The sequence below is a fragment of the Ambystoma mexicanum genome, chromosome 4p, assembly GCF_040938575.1.
Source record: "Ambystoma mexicanum isolate Mex_15411 chromosome 4p, UKY_AmexF1_1, whole genome shotgun sequence".
Taxonomy (NCBI): Eukaryota; Metazoa; Chordata; class Amphibia; order Caudata; family Ambystomatidae; genus Ambystoma; species Ambystoma mexicanum.
The window spans coordinates 11,437,112-11,449,660 of NC_090927.1; the positions used below are offsets into that span (position 1 = coordinate 11,437,112).

The window sequence follows — 12,549 nt, forward strand, 5'->3', positions numbered from 1 at the left end:
AACCATAAAATAAAATGGATGATTGAACGGAGACAGCTGGAGGTCGTAAATGAATACAAATACCTAGGAGTGGTCATAGATAATAAGCTTGACTGGAAGAAACATTGGTGTGAAACAAAGAGAAAATGCATGATAGCCACTATGGCTTTAAGTAAATGTATTGGTAATCAAGGAAACATCTCTGTGAATACTGTTGTTACTCTATATTCCGCCAAAATTGTATCTTGTTTACTTTATGGGGCTGAAATATGGGGAAGCTTCTTTAAAAAAGAGTTGAAAGTATTTGAAGCTAAAATGCTAAAGATATTACTGAGAATGCCTAAAAACCTGTCAAATGAATACTTATTGTTGGAATGTGGACTGACTAGTGTGAATAGTCGTATTGAGCTAATGGTGGCTATGCTCTATGTGAAACTGCATCGACTTACCAATGGAACGTTTGTGATAAAGGTCATGGAACAATATGGTAGTTCTACAACTAAACAGAATTTTGTCACCATAAACAAGTGGAACAAGGTCTATGATAAGTGGACAAAAAGTGACAAAGATGATTGGTTGTTGTTCTCTATTGCGCAGATCAAGCTGAAATTAAAAAGGTTAATTAGTAAACAAGATTATGAACAGATGATAGTGAATCTGGGTGAAAAAGCAAATAGCGGTCCCTTCCTCAATCAATTGCTGATCAGAGAAGGTTTACCCACTTATCAGTATGCATTTCCTGAGTGTAACACGATTCGATGGTATCTAAAATTTAAATTCAATATTTGTAATATATTAGTCATACTAGGTGTAAAAAATAGTATCCATAAGGATATTGTAGACTATGTGGGATAAACACTCTGGAAACTGCCTACCACATTCTATGTGAATGCGAAAGTCTTGATGGAATACGTAGAAAACATCTAATGAGATATAATAACAATACATACAAGTGCAATATGTCTGAAATATGGCTGAGTCTTATGGCTGGAAAAGATACAAATTTTATATTTTATTTGATGAGGTTTTATGTGAACATTTTAGAGATTCTAACTGAACTATCAAATGGTGTTTTGAAGTTTGTATAGAGATATTTTAATTAGGGAAGTTAAGTGTAAGAAGCACAGTACGTTATGAGAAAATTATGAGATTTTATGTTTTGTATATGTAAAACTGTAATTGTTATATGCATATTAAATAAATAAATAAATAAGAATGTTTATACTCTCTGAGCCTGAGAAGAAGGCCTTACGAGAGTACTTGGATACCAACTTGGCAAATGGAACCATCAGGACTTCAAAGTCCCCCGCTGGTGCATCCTTGTTCTTTGTTCCCAAGAAAAATACTAAAGAGTTAAGACCTTGTTTGGATTATCATGGATTAAATCAATGCACCCTCAAGGACCGCTATCCATTACCACTCATATCAGACATCCTAGAGGCTGTTCGAGGAGCTGTTATATTTACCAAACTTGACCTTAGGGGTGCCTACCATCTTATTCGAATCAAGGAAGGTGATGAATGGAAGACAGCCTTTAGAACACCTTTTGGCCACTTCGAATATTTGGTCATGCCCTTCGGTCTTGCCAACGCTCCTGCAGTATTTCAACGTTTCATGGCCAGAGTGTTCTCGGATATGTTATTCCTTTTTGTTATCGTGTACCTGGATGACATATTGATTTATTCCAAAGATCCACAGATTCATCAAGAGCATGTTAAGGCAGTACTACAGCGTTTACGAGAAAACAAACTCCTGGCCAAACCTGAAAAATGCTTATTCCATGTTCAAACCGTTCATTACCTTGGATTTGTGCTCAGTCCTAATGGAATTGGAATAGAACCGGGTAAGATTGATTCTATACTATCCTGGCCGGCACCTACCACTGTGAAACAGATACAATCTTTCCTGGGACTTGCTAATTTCTACAGAAAATTCATTCCTACATTTTCCGAAATTGTACATCCCATCGTGGCACACTTGAAGAAGGATACACCGTTTAACTGGTCAACAGAACAAGATAAGGCCTTCCAACACTTAAAGAGGAAATTCACTGAAGCTCCAATCCTCGCCCAACCTGACATTGATCGAATCTTCCTGGTGGAAACCAATGCTTCTGATTATGCTATTGGGGCAGTCCTAAAACAAGAGTTTGAAGACAAAATGGAACATCCAATTGCCTACCTATCCCGAACCTTGACTCCTAGTGAGTGCCATTAGTCTGTGCTTGAGAAGGAGCTGTTAGCCATTCGACAAGCATTCACTGACTGGCGTCAAGCATTCACTGACTGGCGTCATTTACTCCTGGAAGCCAAGATCCTGTGCAAGTACGAACAGATCATCGAAACTTACAAGTATTACAATCCCTGGAGTGCAGATACTGTCGTCAGGCCCTTTGGGCCTTCTTTTTCGCACAATACCAATTTCAAATCAACCATCTTCCAGGAATCATTAACATCGTCGCTGACGCCTTGTCCAGACGTCCGGACTACGAATCTATCGAAGTCAGGGCATTTCCCAAGATGTTTCCTAAAACAGTGTTTGTGGCTCAAGCTAGTCTCCTACTGGAAGACCTTCATGTTCATACTCCCTCCTCAGGCCTCTGGAAGGAATACACCCAGATTAATCGTTGGAACCATCATGCTAAGGATGGTTATCTCTTCAGGGACCAACGACTAGCCATTCCTATACAAACCTTGAGAGACAAGATCATGAACCTCTGTCATGACACCTTCCATTCAGGACATCGAGGCATTACAACTACCCTTCATCTCGTACAGAGATAGTTCTGGTGGCCAAGAATGAATACTGACATAAAAACCTATATTCAATCATGTGCTGTGTGTAACCAAAACAAACACGATAACAGAAAACCTGCCGGTCTTCTTCATCAACCTACATTACCAACACGTCCTTGGGAAATCATTGCTACAGATTTTATTGTGCAACTACCACCATCCTGGGGTTATACGACCATAATGGTAACAATTGATTTATTTACCCATACAGCTCATTTCACTCCACTGTTCAAGTTGCCCTCTTCACTTGAACTTGCCAGCATATTTATTGAACACATCTTTAGGCTCCATGGGTTACCGTCCAAGATCATCTCTGGCAGAGGTCTTCAGTACATAGCTCAATTCTGGAAACAACTCTGCCAGATACTAGGCATTCAGCGGGCATTGTCTTCAGGATATCATCCCCAGACCATCGGGATCACAGAAAGGACAAACCAGACTTTGGAACAATATCTCTGCTGTTTTTCCAGCAAGGTCCAGGATGATTGGTCTCTATTGATTCCGGTAGCCGAGTTTGCCTATAACAACTCAGATCATTCAGCCATCAAGACAAGCCCATTCTTTTGCAATCCATTTTGCCGCATCGTACCCCGGTACCTGCAGTTGACTCCTGGATTGAGAAGTTGGTGAATGTACACAAGGATGCTAAGGACCATTTGGAAAAGGCCAGAATTGCTATTAAACGATATGCAGATGCCAAGCGGAGACCTAGCCCTTCATATTCAGTAGTGGACTAGGTCTGGCTATCCTCCAGGCTCCTTCCTCGACATCTACGGCCTAACAAACTGGCTCCTAGGTATTACGGACCCTTCACCATCAAAGAAATCATTAACCTCAGTGGCATATCGACTTCAATTCCCAGATTCCTGGAGAAGAATTCATCCGGTCTTTCACACCTCCTTATTGAAACCATATATACAATCTGCACAGTCAGTTCCAAGACCTAATCCAGTGCTTGTCAATGATCAGGTCGAGTTCAAAGTCTCCAGGATATGTGATTCCAGATATAGATGTGGACAACTTCAATACTTGGTTGAGTGGAAAGGTTATCCCCCCAGTGAACGTACTTGGGAACCAGTTTCTAACATGAATGCTCCTCGCCTACTACAAAGGTTTCATCGAATACATCTGGGCAAACCCGGTGGGTCAGGGCTCAGGAGGAGGCATGCTGTCATGAATGGCCGGTTTCGACCCTTCTGATATGATATGATATGGCATTTGTAACGCGCCTATACACAAGTGTTTCAAGGCGCGACGGGGCAGGGGGGGGAACAAGGGGAAGACAGACAACGATCCTACTAGGCCAGGTGTCATTCAGATTGCGCACCCACATGGTCCATAATGCACCGCGGTGTTAACTCTGCAACCTTCCAAGATGGCCGCCGATTTAGAACAGTGGCGGTCTAGTCATTTGCATGCTCTCGCAGCGTCCTAGAAATTCAGCACGCCCCCGCGGCTCCGCGCTTCTCAACTCTACCCCTACGAGTTACAGACCTTGTTCGAGTTCGCTCTCTGTTCTTTGTGCTATCTTTATTCCTTCGTTCCTGGACCCCCTCCTTTTTCTATTCCTTACCTTCGTTACACTCCTTCCTGGATCTACACCCGTTCCTGGATTCGAACGCTACCGGCTTGGCAGCCGGCTTCCACGCTGGAACCCGAGGACTTGCGTTCCGGCTTATACAAGTCGCGGTCGGTGAAGAAGAAGGAAGCCTCATCCCGGAAGGAGAAAAAGGTGAGAAAAAAGGGAGCTTCTGACAACGGGCTTGCCCTCGAAAGGAACGCCAAGAATTATAACCCCTCTCGGAGGAGGGTTTCTGTGTAATTTGGTGCAAGGACCTTATAGTCTCGTGCTCCTTCTTGGCTGACTCCAAAGCTTCATCCACTGCTTTCCCGAAGAGGCTAGTCTCCTCAATGGGTTTATTAATGAGGGAGGCTTGAGTCTCAGGTCTAAATCCCGATGTACGCAGCCATGCGTGTCTTTTCAGAAGAGTCCCTTGTGCAAGAGACCTGCCTGCTGTTTCTGCAGTGTCCAGGGTTATCAAAACCACATTCTGGTTAACCAGTCTTCCCTCCGAAACAATGGAGAGCAGCTTTGTCCTGGCGGGTTCAGGAACCTCCTGGAGGCCTTCTTGGAGTAAGTTCCATGGACATCAGCATAGCTTGCTAATAGCGTAGTATTATTATTAGCAACTCGAATGGTGTATGCAGCTGCTGATCATCTTGTTACTTTATACACCATGGCAAAATGTAACATAAAAAGTTTGCTTTGCCTAAAGATGTGAATATGTTTTTCTTTTTTATCCCATGTAAATAAATACATGCTCCCTGATTAATAAGGGCGCATAAAGAATGATTTAATCTGCTTTGATACTTATAGATAAATGCGAGTTCATGCTTCAGTTCTTGCAGGTTTGGAATAGGGTGATCACTTTTAAACACCACTACAGTTCCTTCGAAATACAACATTCTACATTTTAAGAATGGTTTAACTTTGAACGGCGGTAACCACCCCCGTGTTATGCAGCTGCTGATGTGACACGTTTGCCCAGGGCATACAACCTTTTAGACGCCTTGTCCAGTGGTGATTCTCCTGTGACAAGGGGTACCCCTGCCCTCTTTACTAGTCACTACCAGTGAGTCTGGGATGGCGTGCCCTTTGATATACAGAGGGTCGGAGGGAGAAGGCCGAAATAACTTTTCACTGCCTGTGTCTGAGCAGGTGAGACCAATGAGCGAGCTACCAGTCTCTTAACAGAGTTAAGGAGGGGGATGGATTGACTCGCCGGAGGTTTTTCCTTAATAATATCCTCCACGAAATCCTGCACAGGTACTGCCTCTTGAGTGGCAATTTTGAAGTATTCAGCTGCTTTTTTCAACATGGAGTTGAAAGCCATTTGGTCATCCACAGGGGAGGCCTGGCGAGCCGGGATGGACGGAGGAGAGTCTAGGCAAGGGTCTTGACCTTCCTGCTGGGTTTCCTCCCAGTTGTCCGTTGTATCCTGTTGATCTTCCTCATAGTTTGAGAAAAGAAGCTTCTTCTTCTTCATTATAGATGTCTCTATATGTGTCCATAGGGACCACGTCTTCTTGTTGGAAAACATGAGACTGAACCTCTTAAATTTGGGGGTTAGGGTCTACCCGAGCCCTTTTCGGGGGAGGATGATCAGAAGAACCGATACTCTGCTCCAGCCTATCCATATAACCCTCAGATTTTTCTGTAGTACATTTAGAGGACCCAAATGGGCCTACGCGAGGAGAAACTACGTTCTCCGCACTGTGTTGTCGAAAGGAACCTCTCAGGGTGTCTGAGAGAGGCTCTTGACTATCTACGTAAGTCTCATCGGAATAGAGGACCAAATACGTTGAAATCTTTTCCGCGGCTTGCCCATAACCTTAGGAGGAACCGGAGTAAGGCCCACCGCTGCAGCGATTCTTCTGATGCTACTTTGGATAGTCACCGAATCGTCGTGGGACAAAGGCTCCAATGATTTGTTGGCAGTAGAAATACCGTCTGCGGCACCAGGAGGCCTAGCGGTAGGTTTTCCGGGTAGAAGTCTAGCCGTAGTTTTCGGGCCTACTGAGGCCTTGGAAATCCTCGAAGCGTCAGGCTCCCTAACTTCGACGCATGTAGGTTTTGGAGTAGCGCCCTTGATTCGTTTTGATTACCCAGTCGCAATACGCTGCTGTGGATGCGGGGAAGGCTTTGGATCTGAACGCTCCAAGGGAACCGGCAAAGTTTTCGGTAGCCCCGTTGGCGCTTTCACCTTTTTTTCGACGAAGGCGTCGAAATTGGCATAGGAGTTGTGTGCTTAGTGCGATGCGCTTGTACGCCCCTGTCGCTGGTTGTAGTCCCTGTAGCAAGACCTGAGTCGAGCCTGGATGTATCGGGGACGGGCGTGGCAGACCTAGAAATGTCCGCCTCAAGGTCTATAACATCTGCATTGGATGTTTGGTCATCTGAAGTACCCCCGTCACTTTCAGCTGGCGTGGCAGTGGGGGAGGGAGGCTCCACGCGTGACATACCGTACGCGGCCCACCACTTTAGACGGCGCTCCTTAAGTGTCTTGGGCCAAAGGAGTTTGCAGGCAGCACACCACTTCTCGTCGTGCTCTAGGGGGAGACAGGCGTTACACGTGCTGTGTTCGTCCTTCCAAGGATATCTGACCCTACACTTAGGGCAGAATCTAAAAGGAGTCCTTTCCACAGCAAAAGGGAAGGATGACCAGACCGAAAGGGAAAAGAGGGGAAAGGAGGAAAGACATACTAAACAATATGGCCACCCCGACCCCACTCTCCCTACTGTATAGGTCGGCCAGAGGGCCCGATCATATAGAAAATCCAGCCGCCGGATCTTAGGCGCCGAAATCCACCGCCGTAGATGATTCCCCCGTAGTCTTTGTCGAAGATGTTCTTATTGGCGAAGTGACTTAACGGGGAATAAACCGACAATTCGGTAAAGATAAACAATGTCTCTAGTAAGAGCTCCGCTATAGGGCGACCAGTTATCTGGGCGGAAAAAAACAATCTGAGGGACCTCGGCGCGTGAGGGATTTTGGGTACTACACATGTCACGATAGGGATAGTGTTACAGACACAACTATGCCGACGTCCCCTTTCGGTCCCCGAAAGACAAGATGCAATACTCTGCGGTTACCACTGGATGTCGGACCATATGCACAGCATGTGATTCTAAGCAGATTAACAAGCATCAGAAATGCTGTTCTCCGGTTTTAATGGGACAGGGGGGTTTCAGATCACTGCATTGAAGAGCCGGACCTAGTGGGGTCCCTGCATTAAATCACATTTAGGGAAGGCTGAGGAAGGTCCTGTACTTTGTGAAAGACCCCTTTAAAGCAGTGGCGCCCTTGGGACGGGGGACACATTCATCACCCCATTTTTTCCATGGTCCATCCACCACTGGCTTAGAGAGGTACCCGGCACCCTACGTCACCTAACGCATTGTCACTAGAGCCAGGGACAGGAGTCTGTCACGCTATTTTTAAGGCTGAGCCTTTTTGCCCCCAGCCCTTTATTGATTTATTTAGTGTTTGTAGGAAGTCACTTCTTCCTGGAGTACGTTATACTGGACTACTGCTTAATTTGAATTTTCCTCAGAAATGTTAGGCATGTTCTCCTTTCCAACCCTCGCCCCCAGCATTTGCCACACCAGCACATTGTTTGCATCAGTTTCATAAGGGTCCCCCTACGCAATCACTGCTTGGATCCGGGACTGAGGAAGTGGAGCTTTCAGAAGGATTTCTGATCTTGGGGTATGTTTGGGAGAATGTTCATCTCTGTGCTAATTCCCTTCAAACTTAGAGACCCCCCAACTTGTTTGCTGGACTTGGGGCTTGTGATTCTTTCTCCTGAGTGAGTGGGACCTTTTTCTCACTCTCCCATTTTAATTTCCAGGCTAGGATTTGCGTGTTTTACTGTTTTATGGAGTCTGACAAACTCCATAGGCCTCTGCTTTTTATATAGTGACATACGTCGTTTGGACCTCTCTTGATGTTTAAATTAATTTTCCCTCCAGGCTCCAGTGTGTTTGGAAAGGCAAGAAGTGAGGGAGGGTCCTGAAACGTCCCTGTCATTTGTATCTATGTGTGCCTGAATGAAACCAGTCCTGATTGGCCGGCTGGCTGTCCTGAAAGGACATCCACCCTGTTGTACAGGCAGAGACGACCAATGGAGAGGAATATCCGAAGAAGAAGACGTAACGAGATGCCAGCAGCACCCTTCTGGACCGCAAAGTGCCCAGTGAAGCCCTACAGCTGTGCTGACGCCGTTTTCGAATTGACTGGGAAGACCCGTTTGGGCTGGTGGGACCAACTAGCCTCAAAACAAAATTCTATTTGGCCGCAACCCCCGACTTGCTGTGCCTCACCAGAATTGCAGAAGTCCAATGCCTGGGGTCCTCTGATAATTGACGAGTGCATCGTCTTCCAAATCTGTCCAAATCTTCTTGGGCATCCTAAGGACCCTGTAGAAGCAGGAAATCTTGATCCTGAGTCCCCTCACCTGAGTCCAGGACCGAGGGGGCAAGCTTCTTCCAACCAGAGTTTTCGTTCTTCATTCGCTGTCAAGGAAAAGGTGCCAAAACACTGAAGTGCCGCTGAAGCAAAGGAAATACATTGCTGAGGAGTCCCCTTGTAGAGGAGGAGCCAAGCACCTCTACCAGAAGTCCCGCCCCCATTCTAGCTATAGGTTGGCTGCCAGAAATTGCGACATGGGCAAAGCCAGTAATGGTACCTATACTGCAAAGAGTCCTTGAAACGAGGTATCCATTGAGAAACTCTATATGTGTCTGCGAAGAAATGATGGTCTTCTAAAGGAGGTTCCGGAAAAAGTGTGAAAATTAATGAAAGAAAAGACTGGTGACGTCACAAGGAGGAAAAATGACACACCTAGAAAAAATGCCAATAACAAAAGAATATAGACCTTATAGAATCTGATGGTGCAGTACCGAATTAAGCAACATTTCTGGAGCGAAATGAAGATTGCATGTGCTGAGAAGCACTGAAGAAAATGCAAAGCCATTTCACAAATGTACAGACGCAGTCACGCAAGCAGATGAAGTAATCATGAGGCTGGCTATGTAGTGAATAGACTGCAGGCCACGCCGCCAATACATATATAGGAATGTATCACGGTGCATTTTAGCAAATTCTGACCCCGTGAATGGAAGGGCTGGAAGTGTGGCGCAGCAGAATAAAACAAGCTGAAGGCAAAGGAAGATTCGAGAAAGCTTGCCTGGCCCAGTGTCAAGAGTCGGGGCCGCCAAGAGCCTGGGTATCTACTCGAGAAGATACAGTGAACGTGAGAAGCGAGCTGAGCTCCTGTTTGTGGTGTAACTGAACAACACTAGAAGTGCCAAGCTTTCTTCATTTAATAGTATTAAATACAACAAAGGAGCTCAAAATGTGGTCTCTAGTCACATGGTCAGATAAAAGTAGACTATGGGACGAGCTACACAGAAACCTGAAGATAAGGCCATGCCTTCACTCCCTTTTATTCTCAGGCACAGTGAGCCTTCGCAAGGGCGAGTTCAAACGCATTAATTGAATGGCAGACCGCAAGCTTGTTGATGGATGTTGGGCTAATTGGGTGGGGAGGCATGACTAGGCCAACCCCCAGCACTAGGGGTACCAGCTTGCATGTTGGTAGCGAGTGGAATATTCCAGAAGGGTACAAGCATGCCAACCAATTGTAGAAGGCCACGAAGTAAGGATCCCTATAGTTTGAGATGCCAAAAGAACATTGTGTATTAGTCTGGCACGGAAGATGACTTGCACTTGGGGTGGGCTTCGTTTCCCACATGATCTCAGAGACCCAATCACGATCCCCGCCCCTCCAGAAAGTATACTTAGATGTTCCCTTTAAGCCTATCACATCCTCTAGTAGGTTTGACGTCACTTATGACACATTTTTAGCATAACGTTGTGTTTATGTGAAATGTTTGAGAGACTTGAGCAACCGTCCGTTGATGTCCATTGTACTCCCTGTTTTACATCATTGTTAATAAAACAGCCGTGATTTTGCCAAACTTCCTGGGTCGGTCTGATTATTGATGTATGAGTAAGATCTGCATACGGATCCATCTCAGATACTGTTGCCTCGTCCTAAAGGGCGTAAGGGTTCACCTCTCACTAGTACTGCAGCAGGAGGCCGCCAGACGTCCTCCCTTTCATCACCATAACCAAGGTCCAGGAACAAGGATCTGCCAAGCTGTAGCAAGGAGGAATCTAGCTGGAACATTTTTCTTCGAATCACAGGTACTTTGGGGCTTGGGGTGTTCACCATATGTTGTGCTACCTATCTTGCAAAGTACGTTTTGGAGTTGATCTCAACTCACCTGCACTGGCCTAACAGCTTGTGCTCTCTACAAACTCACTTGAGTTACTGTGAATTCTGCTGAACTTACTAACTTTGTCAAGACCTTAGCTAAGAAGAACTGCATCAGAACTATTGACTTTGTCCATTGACTTTGGCTGTCCTAGCTCCCTAAAGGCACTCGTCTGAACCTACTGGCTTTGGTAGTACTTGTTCCCTCATAGGTTATAATCGTTGACGCTATCATCGCTGGGATAAAAGTTTACCTGCCTCACTTTAGGAGATTGCAATTGTTTTACACACAATTGAAAGTATGTTCTCAGTTTTATTCTAACCTTTCCTTCCTTAAACAACTCAATAGCTGAATTGGCAAATGGAAGTAAGTGCAATACTGACCTTCACTGAAGTCACTCTGTGTGATGGAACATACGTTAGCATAAGAAAAGGAATGACCAACTTTCATTGTTTTTAAGACTGAATCCTAACTTTGATGGAATGTTACTAGTAGATACAGCTTTTTAAAGAATGCTTATTTACACCTTGTGTATATTATCAACAAATATTTATATATAATTTTAAGTGTGTAAGTTTTACTTGGCTACTCGTACTTACTGATTTCAATTGTACAGCTCTACAGCTCACATTACCCCTCTTAAGATAAGCCTGGCAGCTCAGTCACACTACCAACTTGTGTAGTACAAGCCGATATAAGGTGGGTTACCTAATACCAAGCAGATACGTCTTGTGTAGTCCTCATCAGTGGGACTGCACTCATCCTTACCCAAAAGGGTATTTAACCTATTTCTGAGCAACTTGGTAGATGGTTTCAGGGCACACTAGCCCCCCCCCCCCCAAACAGGTGAGCCTTGGGAGGAAACCACAGGCATCTCCTGCACACTCAACCCACTTGTTTTAGGCGTTACTTTCACAGCAGGGAACTAATCGCATCGCTCCATCAGCCACTGATTCCCCACCACGCCTGCAGCCACAGTCAGCTGCTTGTCAGAACCCCTTACTTGCCCACCTTCCCTGCTATGTTCTGGTTCCTGCTCCTCTGGCATCACTACCTCCACCTTAGCCACACGCCGCATAATGCAAGTGCATGTCAAACAGTGTCGCACTCAGCCGCTCCTGGAGCCCTCTCCGCCAGAGGAATGTAGCACTGATCCCACTCCACAACAACTGAGGATTAGGGATCGAACAGTGGGGGAGCATATGTGGCTGGTAGGATTAAAGCGATAAAAGGCAGAGCCATAGAAAAGCTTCCATGAGAACTGGGAGATGCCAGTTGGCAGGAAGGACAGGTTGGGACGTGAGAGACTACTTTGAGGTTGTGCAGGAGAAAGAGAAGACAACAAAGGCATTGAGAGAAGATATAAATAAGAACCAAGATGGGGAGGGTTTGGAGATGGAGGGGTAGTCGACAGGCGAGGTGAGCGATAAACCAGGTTAGCGCTGTCACATTAACATTACCCTTATCAAACTACTACAACATTGTCTTTAGTTAATTGTGAAACACTGCACAAGGTCCACCCTTGTTCGTGGCAATGTCATCTGGTGAGAGGTACGTGCAGTGAATCTGTCTCCACAACAGAGACTGCTTTTAACATCTCTTCACCAAGAAGAGATGTTAAAAGCACTCCCCAATCCTAGATCTGAAATGTGAACCTTCACGTTTACCGTCAACTTAATCTGATAGTGAAGCATCGAGCCGCTCCTTACCCCAGTTTCTGTATTTTGCAGCTTGTGTCCTTCAGTACTTCACACAGCTTTGTCACTCCAGAGCCCCCCAGTTCATTGTCGCTCAGGTCGAGTTCCGTAAGGGATTGGTTTTGCTTGAGAGCAGGGGAGAGAGCTGCACAGCATGAACCTGTGATTTCGCACCACGCCAACCTGCAGGAGAAAGAGGGAGATAGGGCGGAGCATGAAAGGGTGCATCACAGCT

General features: G+C 45.6%; 1 protein-coding gene across 2 annotated transcripts in view; it reads right to left on the reverse strand.

The window, feature by feature from the left end:
• Nucleotides 1-12,549, reverse strand: part of LOC138452919 (NACHT, LRR and PYD domains-containing protein 3-like) — a 467,379-nt gene that overhangs the window by 284,054 nt on the left and 170,776 nt on the right. For both annotated transcript variants that reach the window (XM_069605268.1, XM_069605267.1), the window contains exon 5: nt 12,327-12,497. In XM_069605268.1, coding sequence (XP_069461369.1) covers nt 12,327-12,497 — 171 coding nt within the window. The remainder of the gene's footprint in view (nt 1-12,326; nt 12,498-12,549) is intronic.